Below are 12115 nucleotides of genomic sequence, written 5' to 3'. Positions count from 1 at the left end.
AAAATAGAGCAGTAGATGCTGTCACTTTGCTCTTACCTCAGGCTTTTGAGGGGAGCCCTTAAACAAACACTCATTCAGTCACAGTAAATTACAGGAAGGCAATCTGACCTGGAGACCCAGATATTTGGAAACCCTCACCAGCACCTCACCAACACTCCCACAACCCCCAAACCCACACACACACACACACACCTATATGGAGCTAATCTAGTGCATATCTGTTTTACAGATAAATGTCATGCCAAACAAAGTCTTTTGGCTTTGTGTGTGTTGAAAACTCCGCACTGGGGTAATGTGAATGACAGACCAGCATTTGTAAAAGCTATTTTTTCCTCACTAAAAATAATAATAATAATGTAATCCTTTTTTTATGTCTGCTTATTAACTCATTCACTGCCTTTGACAAGTATACTTGTCAATTGTATTTTTTAGAGCGGTGCTAAATGGGGGCGAATCTGAGCATGCTCCACTGTAAATATCAAACTTGGAAACAACTTTACTGATGCCCAACCACTGGTAGATGACATCATTGCCCCATTTTATACGAAATAAACACAGTTTCAGAGTCTATGGGAGAAATGGCTGTATTTTTGCAAACCTACATTTTTCTCCTGTCAATCATAAAAGAATGGGACGGGGAAAAAGGTAGGGAGTCTATTCTGTTATTTGGTAGATTCGGTTTATATATAATTATTGAATGTAATATCACGTGAGTATTGGAAATGTAAAAATTTTCTATAATGACTGGCAGTGAATGAGTTCATTAATGCATACAAAACACAGCATAGGTGTTGATTAATAAAATAGGAGCAATACTCTACCGGGAGAAATAAGTATTTGGTTCCCAAGCAAACTATATTGTACATTTGCACTTGGTGAGGAAGTTGGCTGAGTTGTGGGAGATACTTACTATATATATAATACACTAATTATTTCACTCAAAAATATATAATGTGTGTGAGTGTTTTTTTCCTCAACATTTTGACTGCTTGCCTGTAACCATCAAAGAGCCATAAAAATTGTAGACTGTTAATTTCTTATTAAGTGAGCAAACTTCCAAACACAGCAGGGGATTAAATATACCCCACTGTTGTAAAAATATCATTAAAGTTTCAGACTTGCTTGTTTTCTCATCAGACAAGAGGTGGCAGCATTGTTTAACAGAGCACGACTCTTGTGACAAGTACTGATGGAAGGACTCTACTGTATGGTGTGCGTGTTTCACTCTCACTCTTAATGAACTCTAGTGGCTTATACGTGATGATGACATTATGAAATGGCATCAAATACTATGACTTATAATACTGTACATTTGCTGCTATATATAGAACCCCAGCATGGATGTACAAACACACAGATGTGTACTCAAAACATCAAATTTTGGTAACCAAAGCGTTTTTATTCATCTTCTGATACAAAAGTGTCATTTAAATAAGTTTTAAAAATTCTGTCACTTTTTACAAGGATAAATTAACATTTTTCCTATAATACACTGATGATCTCTCCAGACTTTTTAGATCTTACAGGCTAAGATCAGCAATGGTCAACTAAATCCAACATTGATTAATATTTGAGCATCTCAAAATTTACATCTAATTGCGAGTGATTTTTATTTTTCATTTTTTAAACATGGCCCACATTAGAGTAACTTAACCACTTTGTTATTGTTTGAAACGTCATGGGAGGCACAGTGCGGTCATACTGGAGGTGGCCGCCAAACATTATGAGAAAAGGGAAACTGCATTAGCTCAGGCGGATGGTGGTCAGAGAGCTTTGCTTAATTCACTTTAGCTCAATGTAATGTTTGTTTGACTTTGCAAATTTAATCAGGGTGCCAAGGTATGCTGCTCCGGGGACCGCTGGTGGCCGCTCCGGGCTTCTCAGGTTCGCCACAATATTTAGAAATATATACAAGGTCTCATTTCCCTTGATAGGCCAAGACACAACACAAGTCTGTAAACTGATATCCCACCTACTTCTGTAGCTTTACCTCAAAATACATGTGACAGCAAGGCGAGGCACTATCTGGTTTCACATGGCACATGAAATACCTGTGCACTTGAATTCCCCACGTTTGACTCTCGCTTGTACGAGACTAAATGTGACACACATTACAAATATACATTCCAAGACTCACTGAAACGCAAGCACTTTGCAAGATTGTCGTGCAAACACACTAAGCATGTACATATTGATGAATGCTGCACTAAGACATGGTGAGTGGGATACTTGGGAATTGATGATTTTTCAATTCTCAAATGCATTGAACAACTTTTTTTTCTGGGAGTGGCTTGATTGTCTCGGATGGCCACGATGTAGTCCTGACATACGTCATTTGAACATAGAACTTGGATGATTCACTTGACTCTGAAAGGTCAAACTGGAACTGATTTTTGCTGACATTTTACCACAAGTGAGATCACTATATGGTCATAGATTATCTATGGTAAGTGGATGAGATTACTTCTCTACTATGTTTAAATGCATACAGTGCTATAATGGTATACAGTATTGAATGTTGTGTCTTTTGGCAAGTGATTGTCTAATAACATTGAATTCTGACTCATGTTTTGAAAAGGCAGTTTTGATTTCCTGGACTGTCCATTAACCTGTGAGCATATGCAGTCCCTGGTTTCCCACGAGACTGAGCACATAATTGAAGAAAAGATGGCTCCGTAATGATAATATTCTAGAAGAGGCTGAGCTTCTCACAAAAGAATTTATCAAGAAGCAACTTCAGACTTTTGTTTTCTTATCCAAATAATTCGCTGTCTGTTGGCATCTTTGTGAAATGTAATTTCAAGTTGTCAACTCAACCCATTTTCATGTTGACATAGTCTCTGATTCATTGAAGATATCATAGAGGATTTCTATGCAATTGAGTTTTCATGAATCAGTTTGCTGTTTAAATTAATGCACTTGCGGCAGCCACAGACGCATCATATTTTTAATTATAGTGCATTATTACACCGTGAAGCTGGTAATCCCCCAAATTTGAGAGCAATACAACAATCTGCATTTATCAATTGGTGTAAATAGAAAAAAAAGTTGCTAAAATGTAGAAATGTAAGGCCATTTGACACGTGTCACTAAGTTTTGGTCTGGTATGTCTTTTCCATTTCCCATTTCCATTTAATACAAAAAGACACAAGGCTCTTTGGGAAACCTCAGCCGGTATGTGAATACCATCTGTATATGGACTCATCAATGGCCTTCGCAGGCCTTTAAGGTAGAGGAGTTATTGAACCCAGCAGGTTCAGACTCTGCTGCTGCTGAGCAGAAAATTGAGGCAGAGGTAGACGTGGCACTTACACAGCTTATTTTGTGTCAAATTTTCATGTCAATGATTCAATGCTGCCTGCTTTGTCTCGTTCGCCTCCACTCTCCATTTCTCTCCGCTAGAAAAAGTCTGGAGAGAGGTCAAGGAGCTACTGTTGCTGCTAGTTTTTGAACCTATCCACCCTTTTCTCTTAACTCCAACACTAACTCCAAGGAAACGTCAACCACTGTTGGAAACATAGAGATAGACATGCTTGTGGACTCCGAAACATTTTACAGCGCCGTTCACATCCAGTGGTTTGTATTACATCCTCCATTTGTCAGGGTGAGCGTCTGTGAGATAAAGAAGCAAGTCCAGTCTTGTGCATTCTTTCTCCTCACACCACTGTCTCGTTGCCTGTCCCAGGTTTAATCCAACCCTTGCCGGGTCCCCGCTTGCCACCTCGGCCCACCCTGCTGTCCTTGATTAAGCGGGTGGAGCACCGTTGCCACGTGTGAAGGGTCTTCGCTGACCAGATCCACATGCCCGAGGTGATGCCCACGAGTAGCGACATGAAGATTCGAAGCATCTCTGATGCAACGTACGAGTCTTGTGTGCTGGCTTTGAAGTCCCCCCAGTGAGAAAGTTGGTAGAGGTAACAGCCAATCACAGTGGATGCTGGAACTGTGTAGAGCACGGAAAACACTCCGATCTTCACCATTAAACGCTCAAGCTTGTCTGTCTTGGCGCCATCCTTCTGTAAATTGGAGCGAATCTTGAAAAGTGCTACTAGGCCAGCACAGATGAATAGGGTACCTGCAGTTCAATATGGAACACATTGTTAGATTACAATTTATGTTAAAGGGGAAGTCAGCCCCCCCCCCAAAAAAAAAATAAAAATCTAGACAACATGTTATATGGGACCTCACTAGTCTAAACATGATATTCTGATTAACTCATTTGCTCCCAATAACGTGTAAATACATTTTTTTAATAATGTTTTAAGTGTCCCAAAGACGTATTTATACGTTTTTTTTATTATGCTAGAGCATACAGAAGGCTTTGATGCAGCCTCTCAACAGCAAAGAACGGTTGCAGAAATGGTAGTCATTACACAAACGGCCAGCAGGTGGCAGCAGAGCAAAGGAGATCAACCAGGGCCATGTTGAAAAAAGGCTAAATTACTTGCAATTTTAAATAGATTTGTGAAAACTGATGAAACCTAGCTCTCTTCTAATGCTAATTGCTGCAAAACGGAAATAGATAGAAACATACTTTTTTTTCCTGATGAAAGAAGAGACTTTAATCTTTCTTTTGATAGATTCCATGCTTTTATAGCAATAGAACACAATATTCTGTGGGCCTTGCAAAATCAGTCAAAATCGAGTAAAACAGCCAGGAGCGAACGGGACTGCTTCTGTGAAAATGGCTGGGAGTGAATTAGTTAATATTACATTTGTAGAATGTAAGTTATGAAGCAACATCCAGCCGTTTTTGTCCATCTCATCTCATTTTGCTATTTGATGTCGACTGAAGATGACATCAATGTTGCTCAGGGCTCAGGCAACGATCAACCACAGCTCACCTGTTTTCTGAAATTGAGCTGTGATTGGTTTGTGATTCTGATTAATATTACATTTGTGGAATTTGAGTTATGAAGCAACATCCAGCCATTTTTGTCCATCTCAGGGGGTGGCCATTTTGCCACTTGCTGTCAACTGAAGATGTCATCAATGTTGCTCAGGGCTCAGGCAATGACCAATCACAGCTCACCTGTTTTCTGAAAATGAGCCGCGATTGGTTGTTACCTGAGACCTGAGCAAAGTTGATGACATCTTCAGTCGACGGCAAGTGGCAAAATGGCCGCCCCCTGAGATGGACAAAAAAGCTGGATTTTGCTTCATAACTCATATTCCACAAATGTAATATTAATCAGAATGTCATGTTTAGACTAGTGAGGTTGACAAGAAGTGTTTAAGGTTGACCTCCACTTAAGGTAAATCTAGAGTTAAAAATAAATGTATATCATAGATAAGAGAGAAATTCACGACTGGAATGCAAACTGCTGTGAAAGACGAATGTGAACGTAGTCACTGATAGCAGAGCAAATGTCATAAATCTCTTTATTGTAAGAAAGTTAGTATTTACCTATAAGAAGGTATGTCGCGAGCGGCGCCACTACAAAGCCCGTGAGCGCCTCCTGCTGTAGGTTGCCAACATAGCATAAGCCAGTCAGATCGTCAGCATCCACCAATCGCATTATAAGAATGACAATTGTTTTAACAGCCGGTATAGCCCATGCTGCTATGTGGAAGTAGGAGCTATGCATTTCAATAGCCTCATGGCCCCACTTTAATCCTGCAGCCAAGAACCATGTCAGGGTCAGGATCACCCACCTGTGACAAAATGAGACAAAAAAAGACAAATAAACAATGCTTGATGTTATATTTTTACAGTGTAAATGCAGCTATGGCAATTCTGTGTTGCTCTTCATGGCGGCAGATAGTAAAGGGTTACACAACAGATGGTGGTGTCATATTTAAAGCCAGAATTAAGTCCTTTGGGTTTGCATTTCCTGGAAAGGGGAAATCAAGGGCAAAATCCAAAAGGAAGACTTTCAGCTGTGTTTTTCAAGAGCCGCACAACAAGTTTTTGAAAAATAGCCTCGTTCCTTTTATATGTGTGAATTCATCCATCTAGTGCAGGGGTTATGAAACAGGATGGCAAGATTTTAAACAAAACAGGATGCTGGTCTCGTGTTCCAATTGTTGTCCGACAAGAGATGATTTGCGTGCGCGCACTAACCAGAGAGAGGAGGCCATGCCAAAGAAGTAGAGCAGGAGGAAGACGATGGCACAGCCGGTGCTCTTTAGTCCTTCCTGCACTAGAATAGGAACTTCGGTGGCATCCAGGTCACATGACACACGTTCCCTACCCAGAGTCAACCGGACCTGCAGGGGAGATAAAAATGCAGGATTAAACTGGAAAGCAATTGCAAAACAATCTGTCTTTTCATTCCAAACGTCTCTACAATTATGGTGAAATTCAATTCTCTTAAGAAGACCATGTCAATTACGTTATGTTAATGGGTGGAACACATTACAGACAAAATGATAACTAAATTAGTTTTTGAGCCTGGCTGTGTGTCACTAAGGCACCACACGCATAAAGAACAGAAGGAACTGTTCAATCTTAATTGATAATCCACATTGAAAACAATGTTAGGTGCAGCTGCACAACAAGAGTTGTTTTAAATAATCTTCCTTCCCAGATGGACTAAATGTACTCTGTAAGCACTGACCTCTACCCAAGCTGAACAATAATATGAGTGAGATACGGTAAATTCCTCCCTTCAACATTAGTGGCTACTTAGACGTTGAATGCAGGAGAAATGGAACAATTGAAAGGGTGGATTGTTTTTCTTATTGCACACATTCTTTTCTCTGTAGTACAGAATGTTGCATTCAATTGTAGTGCATTACTGTAGACTGTCCACAGTATGCACATTTACTACCACCATCACACATGGATCTCAGTTTCCAACATGGTAAATTTGGGCCATTACACATACACACCGCTTCATATGGTTTTCTTGGAATTTATTACTCCGGTATTAAACATAATCAGTGAAACTAGAAAATGCAATTTATGGAGAAGTTGTTTGTGAATGCTGGAATGCAGAAAGAAAAAATATGCAATCACATGCAATGATATTGAATCAAATTAAATAATGTTCATAGACACACAGCGATAAGGAATGATGTGGAATGTTACTGGTAAAAAAAAAAAGCAAAATGTTGGTGAAAAATGTAGAATGATATTGTTGAAATGAGTGGAATATGATTAAAAATAAGAAATAATGCTTGATTTTGAATGATTTTGGTGAAAAAATGTGGAATAATACTGAATTATATTAAAAGATGTGGAATGATCATGGTAAAAATAAATTTAAAAAAAGAAAAAAAAATTTGCAAGATTTTGTCAAAAAAAAAAAAAAAGTGGAATTATTCATACATGGGAGTTAACAGAATGTTGAAAATTGTTGCCAAGGTGAAGTGAATGAGCCAAATATTTTGAATTTCAAATGGAATGATGTGAATCTGTTAAAATGAATGTGTCAAATAGAAATGAATGGGGAATCGTTTTTGGTTAAAAATGTGAAATTGTGGGACAACTATGAATATTTGAAACCTGAAAAATGTTAGCTCGTCTGTTGTGAACGTTTGGAATATGTTGAAGCCGCAACGGTGAGAATCAGTTGAGAAATGTGGAAGAAGAAGCATGTCAAAAAAAATTGAGCAGGATAAAATAGAAAATTCAAATGGAGCAGAATGAAGAATAACATATGTGCGAATGCTTCCAGCCTTTGCACAATTAAAATTATCTTCTTTGTGCTTGGCGGTATTTCAAAGAGACCTTAAATTAAACAATAGTACTAAGATTGGTGGCGTAGCACTGCAATGCTTCTACACTAAATAAGTAAACTTACATATTGTACACTGAATTTACTTACCAGGTAGGCAACACTGTACAAATTGCAGCACATCGAGAGGAAGATGATGGGCCTCTCAGGGTAGGAGAATCGTTGGGAATCCAACAGAAAGGTCAGGACTGTTAAAGTGGTCGAGAGGAAGCACAGCACAGCCCATACGGCCATCCAGGCATCGGTGAACACTTTGGCCCCGCGCCTGTAGAGCCCGCTGTCATAGCCGCACTGGAGTGCGCAGCTATCCGTCTGCTTCAGCCAGGTATACTGGTCGGGTGCAGATCCCAAGGCCTGGCACTCCTCCTGGTGCAGAGGGTGGCGGTAATAAGGCGGATCCTCGTCCCCTGGACCCTCCATGCACATGTGGTTGTGGTCATTCTGAGGCGGGAACTGGCTGCAGTTGAGCTCCTGCTTGGGAACAAAATGGAACATGATATATGATAGTGGTATAAAGAGAGGCTCCTAATGTCACTTTCTCCACAGTATTCGCAGTATGTGTGAAGGTTGTTGACTCACATTTGGCCAATCGAAACCAAACTCACGAAGCACTGGCTGGCATTTTCTCTTGACAGATAAGCACATGCTGCCACATGGTCCGATGCGAATTGGCACTTTGTCCGTGCACATTGGCACATAGACGGAGCACAGGAAGAACTAGAGAAAAAGACAAATTGCTAGTTACTGTTAGAGATTGGGTATCAAAAATCTTCCCAAAACGGATCCAAGGAATGCAGCAAAGAATTTTCAAATTGCTGCTTCCTTACAGAAAAGTGAATCTTATGACACTATGGACTTTTCCCCCCCCAATAAGTGATGTAGAAAGCAACTCTGCTATTACCATAAATGGTGATATCTGAACTCTTCTATAGGCTAGTTTTGATACCCATTCTGTACCCCATTGCGTCATCCAAAACCATTGCATCATGTCTACTCGCTGCAGGTCAACATTTCCACTTATAATAGCACAAATGAAAAAAACTTGAGTCAAGAAACCAGAGCCAACATCAACCTGCTTCAAGGTTAGACACATAACTCTGCGTCTCCAAAAAACAACCCGAGGAGTAAACACAAGGGGCATGAGCCATGTAATGCTCCATAATCCCCCTTAATCCAAGGCTCAATTTTCTGTGCCATGGCAACTGTTTTGAAATAGATCTATATGTCTGGGTTTCAAAGACGTTTTCAAGAATGGGGTTGCATTCTATCATTTCAGGTAGACATGATCATGGTGTGACACCTTTAAGGAGTAGAAAGGTTTGAGTTTCAAGTATTTTTTTTAAAGATCTTTCAGATTCTTGTCAGGAGGTAAAATGTCAAGTTTCATGAAGTCTACATTTATACACACTGAATGGTTTGGGACCGATGACTTTGACCGCCATACTCAAATGCAGTGAGTGCTTGAATGATACTGCGTGTATTATGTGGCACATAAAAATAAATCAGTTGTTTATGATGATGCTTATATAATTGTTTGTGTTTTAACAATTTGTGATTTCACGACTTACATAGTTTGAATGCAACGACGGCAGAAGAATGCCGAGGGTGTTTTCCCTGACCGTTGGTAAACTGAGCACTGCCGCTTCAGTGCCTGAAGCTGCCCTGGTTATTTGCCAGGAAGCCTCCCATTAGAGCAAATGTTAGGGGATATGGTTTCCCTTTCACCTTTCCTCCCTCTTCGGTGTGTAGGAGGGGGGTGACGGCTAATCTTACAGGGCAATTTTGAGCAGGAGCAGGGCAGGACTGTGGAGTTTGCGGTGCCTGTTCTATCTGTCTGCCTCACACATTTGAGCACAAATGTCTTTTGAAGCACTTTGCTTACTGTGGCACATTCAAAGCAGTTTTGCCCTATGTCCAAGCACCTGTCAATAACAAGACGCTCAAGCTCCTTCGCCCTCCCCCCAGAAAAAGTCATGTAAAAAATGGAATAAAAATCGCAAAAATGCCTAAAATTATACACACTTTGGGTTTCCCAAGATATTATATGGAAAAAACATTTCATTGTTTTGTTTGTCACTCTATGTCGGTGAAATAAATAGATGAAAAATGATAGGGTTGTCAAAATGAATTGATTAATTGACAAATAATCAAATATCAAATTAATCGACAACTATTTTAGTAATCAAATGATTGTTTGGAGCCATTCTTTTTTTCATGTAAAATTGTCCAAATCCTCCGATTTCATCTGATCAACAGTAATTGTTCACTGATTTCTGTAGTCTATTTATTCTATATTCCGTCTTTAGTCAAAATAAGACATTTGCAAACATCTGTTTTTACTTTGGAACGCAATGACCAAACCTGTAACATAGTACTGTAACACATCAACCCCCCCCCCTTTTTTAAATCACTTTACGAATACAATCTACAAAATAAACACCAATCACTGGTTAATAAACAGAAATCAAGGAAAAACAATTTTGCAATACAAGATTAAAATGAATCCAAATCTTTTAATCGATTGAATAATCGATACAATAATCAATTCTAAAATATTCAATAGTGACAGCACTAAAAGATACATTATGTATTGATGAAGTATGTAAACTTAATTTCCTGCTTTGCTTGGGAATCAGTGATGTACAGTGCAAACCAGTGAGGAGAAGTGGAGTGAGGATGTTTGGCAGAGGAGGCTAAATTGGCATTACATTAGAAATTAGACTGATATGAACATTCTGGTTTAAATTAATGCAGTACTTCCTCCTCGTGGTGCCATCAACGTGAATACTTTTACTGGTGGCAGCTCTTTGTTGTCATGCATTGCCTTTCCTCCATCTACGCACGCACATGCACACACACAGGCTTGCAACAGACAGTCTGGACCCAGCGTTGGCTATTTGAGTCTCCATCCTCAAATGTGTGCGCGTGAGTAATATAACAGCCACGGCTCTCACAAGCTGTTCTGTTGCGGTCTGTTTATAAATACACTACTGGGTCGCATATGGGCGCCGTACCTTGAGCTGGCTGGAGCAGCCGTACTGAATGAGCGGCGTGAACGTGGTCAGCTGCAGTTCGGCGTCAGACTGCAGCACGTTGCCGACCAGATTGGGCATTTTGGTGACGTTGTATCCCAGGCCCTGGCACATGCTGATCCGGATGGGGTCGCAGGTCATCTCCTCCACTTCATCGCCGAAGCCGTCAACCATGCACGGCGGAAAGAGGAGCCCGGACAGGAGGAGCAGGACTGCCCGAGTGAGCGGCACCATCATCCCCCGCATGCTCACTCCACAACGGAGTCGCCGTATTTTGAAATCTTATTCCTTTCCCAAAAAAAAAAGTAGTTGGAACTGTCCAACGCGCACTCCCTGCTGGTCACCTATTTGGCGTGTTTAATAGATGCATATATCCAGAGAGAACGGTGAAACGAATCTAAAAGCCTGTTTCACCTAAAACCTGCGCAAGCAAATTCCACATTTCTTCCTTGTAGATTCCGTTCAAATCCGTGAGTGAAGGTCCAGATCCAGCGACCAGCTTTTGCGCCTGCAAGTTGCAGACGACCGGCTTCTAACTTTATTGTGTCTGTTTGCTGCGAGACTATCCAACCCGTCCGCTTCACAGCCAACCAATCCTTACGCCCCACTTCAGTTTTGCTTTCTTTGACCAACCCTGGACCAGGGGGGCGGGGTCCAGTAGTAAAAAAAAAAACAAAAAAAAACAATCAGACTCCCTCACCTCCTTGTTTCCTATCATTGGGTTTCTCTCTCTAACGTGATCAAGCATAACGAATTTTACCAGAAAGAGATAAGAAAAGTGGCTTTTCAATCGAGAATAAGCAGATGATTTCATATTTAAAATAGTCTTTTAAATCTAAAACTGTATAGACTGAGCTCCCATTTTCTAAAGGGCCATCACCTCTAAATGGCCTTGACATTGTAATTGAAAGTAGGCGCTTAAGTGATGCTGAAGCACTGAAAATCTGTTTTGCATTGCAATGAATGCACATACTGGACAGGTATTGTTTGCTTGTGGCACCCTGGGAGAAGGCTTCACCTTTCCAGCATGAAAGGAGCAGTGAAGAGTGGGGGGGCCTTCAGGGAGGATCTGTTTGTTAGATTTTGACTGATTTGCACAGTTCTGACTCAGATGATGCATATTCCAGATGTAATTGTTGATTTGAGAGCTTAGAAGCCTGCAAATACTATTTTAACTGTATTGGAGTGCGCTTATATTTATAGCAGGCCAAGCTTTTCGCGTGAGAATGAGATTTAAAATAACTGTTTTCAAACTGCAAATAAGTGAGTTTGAAAGGAAGTTTTGCTTAATGTTGGAAAACCTCAGCAACAGCAGGCTGCTTTCATATCACACAGCAAATGTTTTCATCCCTGGATTAATGGAGTGATGTGGGAATCCACTGTGACAACTGATTGGCAGCA

The 12115-nt window shown here is 40.4% G+C and overlaps 1 protein-coding gene across 2 annotated transcripts; it reads right to left on the bottom strand.

Moving 5' to 3' along the window:
- Positions 1–1378: 1378 nt before the first annotated feature.
- Positions 1379–11288, bottom strand: fzd4 (frizzled class receptor 4). Of its 2 annotated transcripts, none has more exons than XM_077541777.1 (6): positions 10697–11288; positions 8262–8399; positions 7773–8156; positions 6065–6210; positions 5408–5655; positions 1379–4075 (listed from the first exon to the last, which is right to left on the bottom strand). In XM_077541777.1, the coding sequence occupies exons 1-6, from the start codon at positions 10958–10960 to the stop codon at positions 3657–3659; spliced, it is 1599 nt and encodes a 532-aa protein (XP_077397903.1). In that variant the 5' UTR covers positions 10961–11288; the 3' UTR covers positions 1379–3656. The 2 variants fall into 2 exon arrangements, with proteins under 2 accessions (XP_077397903.1, XP_077397904.1); XM_077541778.1 differs by having other exon boundaries at positions 7773–8153.
- Between the last annotated feature and the right edge of the window lie 827 nt (positions 11289–12115).

Source organism: Festucalex cinctus, chromosome 13, assembly GCF_051991245.1.
Source record: "Festucalex cinctus isolate MCC-2025b chromosome 13, RoL_Fcin_1.0, whole genome shotgun sequence".
NCBI classification, from domain to species: Eukaryota; Metazoa; Chordata; class Actinopteri; order Syngnathiformes; family Syngnathidae; genus Festucalex; species Festucalex cinctus.
The sequence above is the reverse complement of the archived record's forward strand: the minus strand, read 5'-3'. Positions and strand labels throughout refer to the sequence as shown.

Coding starts and splice junctions, on each gene's coding strand:
- fzd4 (XM_077541777.1), bottom strand. CDS start 10,960: ATGCGGGGGATGATGGTGCCGCTCACTCGGGCAGTCCTGCTCCTCCTG. Junction 8,400..10,696: donor GCTGCTCCAGCCAGCTCAAG/GTACGGCGCCCA, acceptor CTTTTTCTCTAG/TTCTTCCTGTGCTCCGTCTA. Junction 4,076..5,407: donor CGCGACATACCTTCTTATAG/GTAAATACTAAC, acceptor ATTGAACTGCAG/GTACCCTATTCATCTGTGCT.